Source organism: Cynara cardunculus (genome assembly GCF_001531365.2).
Source record: "Cynara cardunculus var. scolymus isolate 2C chromosome LG 10, CcrdV1, whole genome shotgun sequence".
NCBI classification, from domain to species: Eukaryota; Viridiplantae; Streptophyta; class Magnoliopsida; order Asterales; family Asteraceae; genus Cynara; species Cynara cardunculus.
The window spans coordinates 14,240,583-14,254,134 of record NC_037537.1 but is presented as its reverse complement, the minus strand read 5'-3'; the positions used below and the strand labels follow the sequence as shown (position 1 = coordinate 14,254,134).

General features: G+C 34.5%; 1 protein-coding gene across 1 annotated transcript; it reads right to left on the bottom strand.

Annotated features, from left to right (window-relative positions):
- Positions 1-504: 504 nt before the first annotated feature.
- Positions 505-9,653, bottom strand: LOC112519552 (glycosyltransferase-like KOBITO 1). The gene is made up of 12 exons (XM_025127746.1): positions 9,207-9,653; positions 5,595-5,744; positions 5,406-5,458; positions 5,084-5,192; positions 4,865-4,999; positions 3,715-3,759; positions 2,384-2,571; positions 2,074-2,215; positions 1,786-1,832; positions 1,519-1,606; positions 825-1,132; positions 505-747 (listed from the first exon to the last, which is right to left on the bottom strand). The coding sequence occupies exons 1-11, from the start codon at positions 9,546-9,548 to the stop codon at positions 833-835; spliced, it is 1,599 nt and encodes a 532-aa protein (XP_024983514.1). The 5' UTR covers positions 9,549-9,653; the 3' UTR covers positions 505-747; positions 825-832.
- Between the last annotated feature and the right edge of the window lie 3,899 nt (positions 9,654-13,552).

Sequence of the window (13,552 nt, the reverse complement as noted above, 5' to 3'; positions counted from 1 at the left end):
CAATTTTACAATATTTTTACAGATAAGAGTTTTGAGGTCTAACAATTATGATTTATATAATTTGGAGAAAGTCTCTAAAAATGATTGCTTATAAAATATAAATGAAATTTTGTTATTCTCATCAATAAGACCGATTAAAGTTAAATGTTTAAGAAAAAAAATAATACTCTAAACATATTAAATATTTTAATAATATAATCAGTATTGCAATCTCTAAAATAAAAAAGCTGTCGGAGAATATGGTTTTTTTTTTTTCATTTTAATTTTTTATTTCCATTTTAAAATATTTTTTGAGAATCTATCAAAAATGCTCTTAAGATGTCGTTAGCTCAATAAACCCATGTAATACAAACCCAATATTTTAATTTAACCTTCTGGTAACCTTTTAATAGATTTCAGGACATTCTTATATCAGAGACATTCTTAAATTTGTCATGCATTAAAAACAGACCGTCAAAAGGTTAATCTCTATAATAACCCGGGCTGCAAGGGTCAAAAACCAGCTAATCGAAAACCCAAGCAAGAGATCTTGAAGCTTGGCGAACCACGAGTCAAGCTCAACCACCAATTCACACACCAAAGTTAACCAAGAAGATGAATAGGTATTAATCAAAGTTACGCTACTTAAATACATCTATACATATATCATGTCCCATAAGAATAATATGTATGCTTCTACAACCCCACCCCACAACTTCGGTCTCTTAACGTACGCCTGCCCGCTTGGGTAACACGATCGGGAACAACCTGCAAAACCAAGTCAAAGTCAACTCTTCCGACAAGTCTGCCTGCACAAGAAACACGCACAAAAGCAGCATACATACGCGGAAAACTATCTGCTCTGAACTATGAGGTTGTTATCGTGTGTTTCCATGGTGGGGCCAGGAGGAGACAATGGTGGCACGGCTGCTTCGTGAAGTTCTGTAGCTTCCAAAGCCTTCCTAACAGTTGCGTGGGATTGATGATCTGTGTTTCTTATGATCTTTCTTGGGGGCTGTGAATGGGTCCCACTGGCCCTCGATGAGTTACTACTCTCGATGGACGCTAAGAATTTGTCCTGGGAGAGAGTTGCAGGGGCTTTAGCGATCACGGAACTAAAAACACCCGACTCCTTCAAACCCTCGATGATAACCTGTATCAAACCACACAATAACAATGATAGAGCATCCACGATAGAGCTTTTTGGCCACCTAATCTTGTGAAATTTTTATCCTACAGCCTTTCATCCATTATCATTTCCCAAAATAAATGTTCATAATGAAGGTACACGGTTTTGGAAATGTGTAACTATTACCCTTTTTAATCAACTAAATGACAATTTTACCCAAGAGAGTAATGAGTTTGTCTTATAGTCAAGAGGAGAATTGGAAAGTAGACACTTACTTTTAAAAATGAACATTTATTCTGAGACAAACTAAAATAGAAATGTGTACAAGTAGTAGAAACTAAAGGAGGGGATGCCCTCTCGAAGAGTGGTGCATCCATTTCTAGATAATGAGTTACGTCTAACATTCTTACCGATGGGGCATATATGCGAGTTAAAATGCCTTTCCTCAACAGCTTCAAGTTTATTGTTTTGTCGGTCCACACCACATGTTCGCGATACCTAGTGATATAAGTCGTAAACATGATTAGATCAAAAAGATGCAATCTTGCTGTAAACTTTACAGTGACATATTTATATGAGGGTGTCCAGAAAACAAAAAAATTGGAAAAGAAATGTAAGAAGAATCAAGATAAATATCGGTTCATATAACTAAAAAGTTTCAGTCATTTATAGCTTACCAGTTCAGCTTTTCTTCTTCCGTTGCGGTTGAAGCAACTATGAATGCCTGAATCAATCAAAGAATAGGTTATTTGATAGTACCTCAAAATCCTACTGAACTAAATGGTAGCATAACATATATATATATATATATATATATATTCATATGAACTTCGATTGGCTATATACAACTTTTAAGAATCAATTAAAAACATTTTGTTTATTGAAGCAACTTCTGACGTGGTTATAGACAATTGTATGGAACAACCAGAAGTAAAACAGAAACAGAAATAAATCAATCAACTCACTGATCTGTCAAATTCTAACATAAAGCATCTTTTGACATCGTCTTTAGTAGGCTTGCAGCCACATCTATCTCTTCGTGAAGTCAAATCGGAGAACTTGGCATACGTGTAGTGTAGAACAGCAGCCTCTTCCAGTTTTATCTCCCTGCAAGTGTATCACATTAAAGTTAATATATTATTGCCTTTTGTGCACACTATTGACTAATTCTCTAAAGATTATAAAGTAAAAGGCACGGGAAATTAACTATTTGAAGGTCAACAAGCACATATAAACCGTGCATATCTACATAGAGAGTTTATAGAATCAGCATACTTTGGAGTTTTCATGTAATTATGCCATCTGTGAGCACCGTTAGGTCGTAGATGATCCTGAACCCGAGCAACTGATTTTCCATTCCCATAAGTCAAAAAGTAGTTTGGATTCCCACGAGTAGATTCTTTGTACATGCCAAAATAGGTATCCTTTGGAAGATGGTCATAGTTCCTTTTGAACATAGATACCTAATCAAATGGATACAATAAATACGTTAGACAAGGATATTGGTACAGGGATACCAGTAATTTTTAAGGAGAGACACCAACTCATGGTATCTGGGAAATTGGGGATAGAAGTCAGGAATGCAGAACATATTTGTAACTGAAATTGAAACAGCCCAACCAATGTTGGGATACACACACAATGAACATATAAATATCAGAACTTAAAGATTGAAAAATGAAACCGCACATTTACATTCGAGATATACACACGCTATCCATATAAATAACACATTCATATATATATATATATATATATATATATATATATATGACAAAGCCAAAAACATGTCTTAGAACATTCCTATTCATATACAAGATACTGGTGAGATTGAGGCACTTGACATTGTGGGATTTACCAGGTTTGTATAGTTTGGTGTGGTTCGGTTTATATATAGTATGTGCATCCTTGGTGGCCAACAAAAGAATAAATAGAATCCTAGAAAGTAAGGAACATATGAAGAGATGACAAACAAAATTACTATCGAATATTTCTTCCCCCATGACCAAACACCCCCAACAACATGCATACATCTCACCTCTAAGTATACCGTTAATTAGCTCTATAGCTCCTACCACCTAATGAGAGTTCCCAGAATGGTGGAATTGTTAGTTTTACGTTCCTATTTGGGGTGCATGGTACTTATGTGTCATTACATTTTCTTATTCAAAGCCCATCCCATACCCTGTGAACTGCAATTTCCTCAATGTTGAGCCCTTACTATACGAATCCCACTTTATAGCCTCTCATGTCTAAAAACTTCATTTGTGAATCATGAGTCCTTATCATTTCTTCATCCATCATCATAACTACTGCACCTCAGCTTATAGAAGGTAAAAACAGCTTGATACAAACTTGCATAATCTAACTTTGGTATCGAAAGGTTAAAATTGCTTATTTATAATATCATGGAGCTTGAGTTTTTACAGATCATTTGTTGACAGTACATCTATCCAATGGCCAATAATATGCTTGCACATTAAACATAACATTGAATGATTGAGGAATATCTTGTTTACCTAACCGATTACACAATAGAAAAGAAAACAAAAATAAAACAATAAAATGAAGTAGTTAAGTCAAAACCAAAATAGTACAAGAAATACCTCTATAAAAGGATCCTTGATGTCATCACGCTCTACACTGCTCTCCTGTACAAAAGAGTGTACTTTAATTCTTCACAAAAGATTCCCAATGTCAGCTGTTAAATTATAAGAGAATAGCATGTTGAAGTATTGTATTTGTCAGGTTGATTTTTTATGAACCATCATATTCTTGGAAATGCAAATTGAACACTAAATTGGCCGAAATAGCGCTGCTAATGATAATCTCAGACTAGAACTTGCCACATACAATACAGCAGTCAGGGTCCATCAGATATGGAATGGATGACTTGCACCTTGTACATAAGCACATGGACTGAATGTAACCCTGCACCAGGCAAACAGCATTGCGCCCACCACATGCATGAAACCCCAATCCCCTTCCAGTCAAGGTCTATTATGTTTACTAAAACTGAAATGGAATCTCTCATGTCTCTTTATTCCTTGGCTTGCATTTTAATTTGGAAAATAGAGAGATTATGTCAGTGTTTTGAAATTAACAAGCTCCGATTTGAGCTTTTATGTGTGTTTTATATATAATATATACGGGGTTTGAGTCAACAGAAATTTTGTGATCATGCAAACGGCTTTAGATTCATGTGTTGGTTCGAGGTAATTTGACACCACAAGCAGTAATAACGACGAATGCTGCCAGTGGTGATGGGGTCCATGTGGACCAACCAAACCACCACTAGAGTGATGGGTTTATACAGAATGTCATAATGGAACCTTCAACGGTTTGAAATGACTTTATTTGAACAGATCAGATCATTTATCATTGGTTTGATTTAGGCCTAACTTCTGCAAATCAAGTCATTAGTGCGACCCATTAGTTGGGGAAGAAGGCTCTCTCTTGGTTTGATAGTTGGAGGGTTTTGATTGCAATACGAGTTGTTTACTAGTGTGGCTTAACCCCATTAAACACACTATTTCTGGCCAACTTCAGCATTTTTATTTTAGGGAGTACAATGGTTCATCACTACATGCTTGACAAGTAGACTGATATGAAGTACATTCACTTGTTAATTTCTAACAAAAAATTGAGCATCGCCCAAGAACAATAACTCATGCAATTACCAGACATCTGAAAATTCCAAACAAGTTATTAGAATCCTGTAAATTCATTGGACGGGTATTACATTATATAACTTACATAGTTCGGAAAGACCACCATATCCACATCCCCAGGAATATCACGAAGTAACTGCCTCAGTGAATATTCCCCAGCACCCGCCGGGTGTATCAATTCATCTGTGTCAAGATGAAGTATCCAGTCCATGCCTGATTTCTAGCGATTCACAACCAAAGGTGTCATGGATAAGCAATAGCACCCGAAATGATGACTTGCCACAAAAGAGGAACATAAGCATACCCTTGCCATGACAATAGCCATCTCCATGTTGAGCGATTGCTTGACAAAAAGCTCATAGTTACATGGTTTATAGAAGAAACTTGAAAGCCACGTCTCATTCCAGATCCGACTTTTGATGCCAAGGGAAATAGAGAAATTATATGTCAAACAAACAGATCAAAACAATCTAAAACTAAAATGTGTTTACATTAAAGTAATCCCTTCTTTCAAACAATTGGGTCCATTCTTTAGCCCATTTGTCCTCACATCATGGATATAAGCATATGATACAGCCTCAAATCGAACAGTTAAGGGCAATCATCAATAAGAAGAAAACACCAACCTGTTAGCTTGTTGTTCTTCTAACTCTTTTGTTCTGTATATAACCTTGACTCCCTGAAAACAAGCACAAAGTTCATTTCACATTTTTACAGTAACTTGAGAAAACAGAAGTACATTTTTAGTATACACTTGAAACCACCAATCTAGTAAAAAAATGTGCTACAAAAACAAACTGTGAATTGAAACTTACAGGAATAGATTCAAGAACTTTTGATACACTAGGAGAGGCAGCTTTTCCTTCAACAAACAGAAAGAAGGTTCCAACTCCCAGTACTTTATGATAGAACATCCATGGCAAAATCTGATCTAATCCGGCCGATGTACTAGTTGTAATACATATCTGAACATATAGAAAATGATGTTAGAAGTTAGAAAAAGTCAGTGTGTGGAATATCCAAAATAAGGTTACAACAGAAAGAGACTAAAATATGATGGAGGGCTGGAAATTTCAGGTGCCACAACATTGGGTCGCTACTGCAAAGGGTTCAAGAAAGTGCCCAAAGTGTATCAGTGCTTATATTGAAAACAAGGTTAAACTGAAATTACAGTTAAATATCACTGCAGGAAGCAGTCCGTGATATGCCAGAACCTATTTTAGAGAGCCAGCAAAGACATGTGCATGTGGCAGGTTTTTATGTAGCTATTGGTGAAATATATCAGCATCCTAGTTTTCAGCTTCCTGATGGAGATGGAGATGGAATGGGTAGATAGATTCATACCATCACAAGAAGAGATTCCGAACACAGGAAGTGTCAAATATTTGGGAAAAAAAAGAGATACTTGCAAAGACACATGAAAAGCAATCATAACCCGTATAGTTTCACTCCAAGCAAATTTCAGAATATGCATTTAAATAGAATGAAGAAATGTTCAAAACTTGTATGGTGAAGTTCTAAAAGGTCGCTGGTTCACCTTCAAATTTTCATAATTTGGGTTTGAACAATTTAGAAGTAAAACCAACTATGTTTCATGGAGAGAATAATTGGACTATGAAGCAGCAGGTCAAGTCGATGAAAATTGTGTACATCATATGGTTTCTTGATTATATTTTTGAAGGGATGGGTGAGATTACATTTTAGAGCAAGGAGCATCCTCAAAGACTTTGGTTGGGAAGTTCTTTATGGGAATATGGTATGAGCCTCCATCCTACACAGCACCTCATGCTTTTCTTTATTACTCTCAAGATTTCTGTGCAGATTCTCTCTAAAATATCTGTCTCAGCTCCATGGATGTTGGTTTAGTGTAGGATATGAAATATGTGTGCAACCAAGGCACCGCTTGGTTAGCGTGATTCCTATGGAATCCGAAGGAATTGAATGGCCAATTCTGTTGAGCAAATTCCATTTAGCTGTTTGGTTTGCACGTGGAATAGTATTGAACTCCATAGATTCCACTGTTCATGGATTCCATCATTCCATAGCAATGTGATAGAATTAGAATCGATTCCTCCTCAATTTTTTTCAAAAAGACTACCACCCAAAAAAACCTAGCCTACTATATACATGACCAACATCACCACCACCCTTCAGTGCCACGGTGCCGCCCCCATCACCACCGACACCACTACTGCCAATTAATATTACCATTAAATAGTATTTATGATTCAAGCAAGAAAGTATGAAAATGTCATAAAGAGGTATTTTGGTCATTTATTATTATTCCATTCCAATTATGCAACTACATCCATCCAAGCGAACATGCATATTACAATTCCTTTGAGAGATTTCATTCCAATACCTTCGAATTCCAATTCCTTTGATGGATTCCAGTTCCAGCAGATTACATTATTTCTTCAAACCAAAAGCCCCCTAAGTGATTTATATCAGCCATACTTTTTACTACTTTTTTAATCATGATTACTTACTTGGTTATTTGAAATAATGGGTAAAATGTCATAAGGCCAACTTTTTCCCCCAAAATTGTTCTTGTCCTAGTCGGTAGAAGATGGTTCACTTGTAGTAAGACTGTTGGAAAACTTGTTCTTTGATGAAGTTGATAGGTTATGTGACCTTACGAATTCAATAGTGTCTAATAGGGATGTCCGGTTGATGAATTATTTTTGGAGAACTCCCTGAAAATGTTTAAAAGTGCATTTAAGTTCATAACTATGTATCATTGATACTCATGGTCAAACCAAAATAGACAATAGAATTCAAGGGAATTTGTTGCATTATTTAGGAGGAAAACATTCCAACACATGGGACCATGTTGCCATGTCTAGCATACTTGTTGACTTAGCTTCCGTTCTCGCCACGCGTATAACTACAGGAACTGCAATTCATTTGTGTCTCATGTACACGATATGCACGTTGAGATATGACAATTAATCCATTTAACTACATCGCAGGTTCCAAAACTCTTTGAAAACAAACAAGTCATGATTCCTACTTGTTAATTGACCTCCTGAAGTACAATCTTCATATTATATATGCAGGGTAATTGTTTAATTCAAAACACTTACCAAACGGTTATATTTCATTCAACGCTAAAAATAATACACAAGGTTAATGGTAATTGTTTGCCATTTCAAACCATCTATAGAACACTTTCCAAACAACTATTTTTCATGATACAGTAAATCATACAGAACCTTTTTAATCACTCTGCATCTCACAAACAGCATCTTAGTGTATCATATAACCAATAGATGCTTATTATTTATATTTTAGGAGCCTATATATAAATCTTTGCAAATGTTCGGATAAAATAGTAATGTTCAACTAAATGTGGCACAGGTAAACAGTAGATGTTTATATAGTGAGACATATCTTCAAAGATTAAATGTCTATTTTAAGCAATATTGTTTCTTGATGTGCATGTGTTCTAAAAATTGTTATCGCAGGGGACCTTAATCGCAACAACTAATGTAAGCATTAAACCACTCACTTTGGTATATGCCTCTCACCCGGCATTCAAGTGCTTCAAACGGCTTAAGTTACTAATGTATTTACAAAGCCCTTTTGTTCAAAACAAAAAGTTGCTTCAATAGCTCACTCTCCGATGACTCCATAATTTGTTGTAGAATTTTTTTTCTCTAAGGACTACCTAATTGAAAATCTGGACTCCTCCCTGTCAACATCACTACAGGCCTCCTTTAGGTCGTTACCTCATAAAAATCTTTAGCTCCACTTGTGGTCGACATAGCTCGATCAAAAATTAAAAAAAAAAACATGTAAGAGGCAATGCTATGATAATCAAGAGGCCTTCATCTTCTGATCTATCCAATTTCAGCATCTGATCCTAATCACCGAGCAAAACATAACCAACTTGAACTCTGGTCGTGCTGACTGCCTAAGATCCCAGACTGACTAGCAATCCCACTTCAATGCAGTCATAAATTTTATTAGAATTTACCGTTTCATAGGATTTATTTTCAAGTGAAAAATGTAAGCTTAGTGTAGAAAATCACATATAGAATAACCAAACCCATATACTTACACAAACAAAATAATCTTCTCTCATTAGCCTAGATTGTATAAATACTAACAATTTGTGGGTTTTAGTGAACTAAATCAAATTCTGACTTGAAGGTTTCATACATATGAAACATATTTTATCTCAAATTCAAGTTCATATGGCTAAGTGTTATAAGGCTAACACCACCAGCTATTCTATTTGTACTACTTGTGTCCAAGTTTTATGTAGTTAAGCATATACTCCTCTCAAATTTTAATGCCAGATCCATTAAGTTGAAGGGTACTCACTAGCCATCAAAATTCAAAAATTAAAGCACCCTCTGTTGGAACGAATGAGGTATATATTCCTACAATAGTAAAGAATGATGGAAGAGCAACGATTATACCTTAGGTTTAAGATCCGTTTCAAATCGGAATTTCCAATCATGGTAGTAAGGAAATGATGGAGAAGAGGATTGTCCGAGAGAGAGGCAATCGGAAGAGGAGGAGTGGCGATCAACAACGGTGGCGAGAGGAGATGAATCCATTCCAGGGAATTTGTGGGAACTGTGTTGAGGTGACCAGTGAGAGATCGGATCGTCTACATCTACAACGCCACCGCCGCGCCATTGGAGGACGAAAGCGAAGGCTGCAAGGGTGATTGGGAGCAGCGTGAGGAGGAGAATTAACTTGGAAGCAAAGGAATGGTGGGTGGAGGAGGCAGTTTGCGGTTGTTTGAGACCTGCCATTGGTGGTTACTACTCCACAGAGAAAGTGACGGAAGATCAGCCCTTGCGAACCCCCCTCTTTCGTCTGCAGACTCTTGTTGAGACTTGAGAGAGAGAAACCGACAAAGGCATCTATTTTGAATTTTTCCCCTTTTCATGTTATATATGTTTTCATTTTTCAATTATTTATGTTTTCTTTTATATTTTCATTTTCCAACCTTTATTTATGGTTTTGTTGAGTGAATATTTTGGTTATAACTTATTTTTTTTTTATAACAGTCTTTAACAACTTATTATAAGTTAAAATTGTTTAACTTCTTCAAAAACACCTTATAACTGGTTTAGCACCGATATAAGTTGTTTATCCATACAATCAAAAGTGTTTATTACTGGTGTTACATCGGAATAAGTCAATAAGTTGTTTTAATAAGCAATCTCAAAACACCCCCTTTGTTATATTCGTCGTCTACTCGTACGATGCAGCAGGATGAAGTTGAAAATAAAAAACTATACAGTTCTAATTAAAAAAGAAAAATGGAAGTTTTCGTTTTTATGAAATAGAAATTAGTTGTAGTTGAATATGTTTTACTAATTTGAAAACAGGGATGTGGCCGCCTTCGCACCGCCATTTTCAGACAAACTTGCGATTTTAATTTTAGTTTTAATGTGTTATTTAGTGTTCATAATATGTCCATGGTTGTTTACATGGTTTTTATGTGTTTAATGGTGGAGGGATGATACGTAGAGTGTAGTGAATTTGAATGTTACAAGCCTTTTAGGTTTGTTTACCAAACCCTCACCTCCAATAAAGCGATCCTCACATATAGTATCGAATAACATTTTCGGTTATCAAAATGAATTGTTGGTAAACAACTATTACTTGGTAAGCATTTACCGAGTATTACCGGGTAAATAAAATCTCGGTTCTTACTAGATAAGATTATTGATGATTGGTATACTCATCCAAAAAATAAATGGCATTCAATAATCGTTTGATAAATAGCTCCTAACTTTTTTTGATTAACCTGGATAACCAACCAGCCATGCGAGTCGATCAATCTCAGGGTAAACACCTGCTTTACAGGTAGCCCTGAATCATCGCATTTAAACCTCCGTGATCACAAGGGGATTTTTGTTCCTCCTTTGTTTTGAACATGTGACCTCCAGACACTTTTGACCTTTGAAGACAAACTCAAATCAATCAGGCACCACCCTTGTGGTTTGAGTTTACCTATTCATGTATGTTATGTTATAGTTAAGAGGAGAGATGGTACTATAAAATCCTCAAATAGTTGTTGATTGTTTTTTATATGTGTTACGAAATAATTAAAATGAATGTAAATAATATATATATAGGGTTTTGTTTAAATACAATTCATTGTATTTATACAACCAATGCAACCCAATATTTTGAGATATTTATGGAAATAATGAGAGTTCATTTATTATGATTTGAATATTTATGGAAGATGAATATGATTCATTAATTATGATCGATACTTTATATTAGAAAACAATAAAAACTTCTATGAAATCACATATTAATCAAATGAAATTAACGGTTGAGATTGGGTTATATTGGTTGCATAAATGTCAAGGGTTATATAATAACCAACCTATATATATATATATATATATATATATATAACCCTAATAAATAAGTAACTTTTGGGACACATGTCATGTTTTCGTGCGACGGTTATTATTTTTTCCGCTTAAATATGTATCTAGACACAATTTTCAATTACGGTTCAAATAGGTCTATTTAAGTGACATGTGTCCCTTTGGACGGTTAATTTCACGTATTCGTGGTAAAACCGCCTTCGTAGAGTAATTGGCGGTTCAGAGTTCCAAAATCTGGAGTTCTTCTTTCCAGATTTAGAGACCCGTCCAACGATTTCGTCTCTAAATTTAGAAGGAGACTTAGAGATCTCTGCATGTACTATGCAGAGGCATTGTGTCTGGAGTGAAGCTCTGCATGTACTATGCCAAGTATTCTGTCTAGAGTGAAGCTCTGCATGTACTATGTCAAGTATTCTGTCTAGAGTGAAGCTTTGCATGTACTATGCAGAGGCTCTATGTCTGGAGTGAAGCTCTGCATGTACTATGCAGAGGCTTTGTGTCTGGAGTGAAGCTCTGCATCAAGCACTTAACCTTTTTAGCGCTTAAGCATTGATCTTCCTTGGAATACAGCACGGGCACTGTATATATATATATATATATATATATATATATATATATATATGAGATACTTAACTCTTGAGTAAAAGCTTTGTCTCTTGATGTCTTCTGCATGAGAACTCTGGGAAAATTCAGAGTTGTAAGTCTGAATTCAACTCTAGAGTGGTCATCAAAACCCTATTTTAAATTTCAAATTCGGATTTTTGAAGCATTTTTCACAAAACAATATTACCCGGAAAAAATCCCAGCCAGGGCCTCTGCCCCTTTGACCCCGCCACTGGGGGCGCTGCCCCCGGACCCCCGTCGTTTAGGGGATTCACCCCTAAATCAAAATTAACTCAAACAAATGTGCATTCCGCACCTTCCTTAATTGTTCGATATTTATCATGATTACATTGTCAACAATTAATCCCGTTAAACTTAAATGACATTAGTGATACAAATCACCAAAATGAAGTCATCAGATATTGATTATTTCTCAGATTTACAACATAACTCTAAATTGTTCTGTTCCAGACTTAGTTCCATAGTTTATTCCCAGACTTAGAATTCGACTCTGAACTCCTCTTCAGAGTTGAAGTTCAGAGTTATGTTTATGAGTTATAAGAAGTTAGAATTTTTGTGACTCAACGTTATGCTCATAGATACTTTCTAGACTTAGAAGATAATTATGAATTCATCTTATTTAAAGTTAAGTCAAAGAGTTATTTTTCAGCCTAACAATAGAACTTTGAATTCTTGTGTTTCAAATTTAATGTTCACAGTTTTCTTTTCAACTTGAGGAATGGTCTTAACTCATTTTCCTCATTTAAAATACCCCGTGTAATACACGGGGATCAAACCTAGTATATATATATATATATATATATAATTTCTTTTTTCATTGACAGTTTTCATATAAAAAAATTTCTAAAAATACATATTTTAATTATTTAATTTAAAGCATCTGTAGGTGGCTTTTTAAGTCCGTCGTCAAATCATAGGGCTCAACTCTGGACAGACAGTGAAAACTTTATTTTTATATAAATAAAAAACAATACTTATATAGATACCGAAAAATTATGCGTTTAATTCATAAGGTAATTTCTATAAACCATTTTATTTTTTATTAATAAAAATCTTCATTTTTTTATTACAAGTCCCAGTAATAACTTTATAAGTTATTTCACTTTTTGTTAATAAAAATCTTGCATTAAAGATACTTATAATCAACGATAATATTAATAATAATAAATGATGACGAATATTTAGTTACATTGATTTAATTATCATCAACATATTTATTGTTAATAATACATTATTAATAGTCAATATATATTTATTATAGTCTGGTTCATGATTTTAATCATATTTTTTAAATGTAAATAAGGTATTAAATGCCATATTAATTTTAAAAGTTTTTTTTAATATTTAATTGGTATTTAAATAAAAATATGTATAAAATAAAATTTCAAAAAAGTTAAATATTGAATATAAATCATATAACAAGTGTTTTATTATATTCATTGTTATACGAATTAAAATCTAGACTCATGTAATTTATGGTTTTATATAGAGAGAGGATAAATCGTATACTAACTATGTAAATGTTATACACCATGTAAACCAATCTCGGCCTATAGTTTTGTGTATTTCGAGAATTTTAAACAGTTTGTAAAGCAGTTGTCGATAAGGTTAAAATAAATTTCGAAGCCGATTTTAATCCACATTGTCGACATTGATTTGATAATTTCTACAAGACGGTTGAAATTGGTTTATATGGTTTATAAGATTTCGATAATTTGTATTTGAAACAACCTCTCTCTCTCTCTCTCTCTCTCTATATATATATATATATATATATA